The sequence below is a fragment of the Nestor notabilis genome, unplaced genomic scaffold (assembly GCF_000696875.1).
Source record: "Nestor notabilis isolate BGI_N333 unplaced genomic scaffold, ASM69687v1 scaffold24042, whole genome shotgun sequence".
NCBI classification, from domain to species: domain Eukaryota; kingdom Metazoa; phylum Chordata; class Aves; order Psittaciformes; family Psittacidae; genus Nestor; species Nestor notabilis.
The window spans coordinates 5805-6120 of NW_009920126.1; the positions used below are offsets into that span (position 1 = coordinate 5805).

The 316-nt window shown below is 62.3% G+C and overlaps 1 protein-coding gene across 1 annotated transcript in view; it reads right to left on the reverse strand.

Annotated features, from left to right (window-relative positions):
• LOC104402624 (F-box/WD repeat-containing protein 7-like) overlaps positions 1 to 316 on the reverse strand; it is a gene marked incomplete at its 3' end in the record, with an annotated part of 7473 nt that overhangs the window by 5798 nt on the left and 1359 nt on the right. The window contains 2 exon segments of the mRNA XM_010010543.1: positions 4 to 86; positions 225 to 312. Of these exon segments, the coding sequence (XP_010008845.1) occupies positions 4 to 86; positions 225 to 312 (171 nt within the window).

Genomic DNA, 316 nt, shown 5'->3' on the forward strand with positions numbered 1-316 from the left:
TGCGGCGGCGCCGGGCCGGGCCTGCCTTGGCATTGCGTAGGTCCCCAAAGGTGGTGGTGGGACTGGGAGTGCAGGGACCCAGTGTTCTGCACCGCAGTGGGGAGACACCACATCAGCACAGCCACACTGGTAGAGGTACACCCAGATTGCCGAGGGTGGCTCTGGTAGAGCAAGTCTCCCCTCCCCAGGTGAGCTCCATACCCATCATGCAGTGCCCATCTCACCTGCTGTATTCAGAGCCCTTGCGCAGCTTCTTGCCCGGGGACAGGGCTCTGCCATCGAGGCCGTTCTCTGACTTTCTCTTCATCTGCACGGA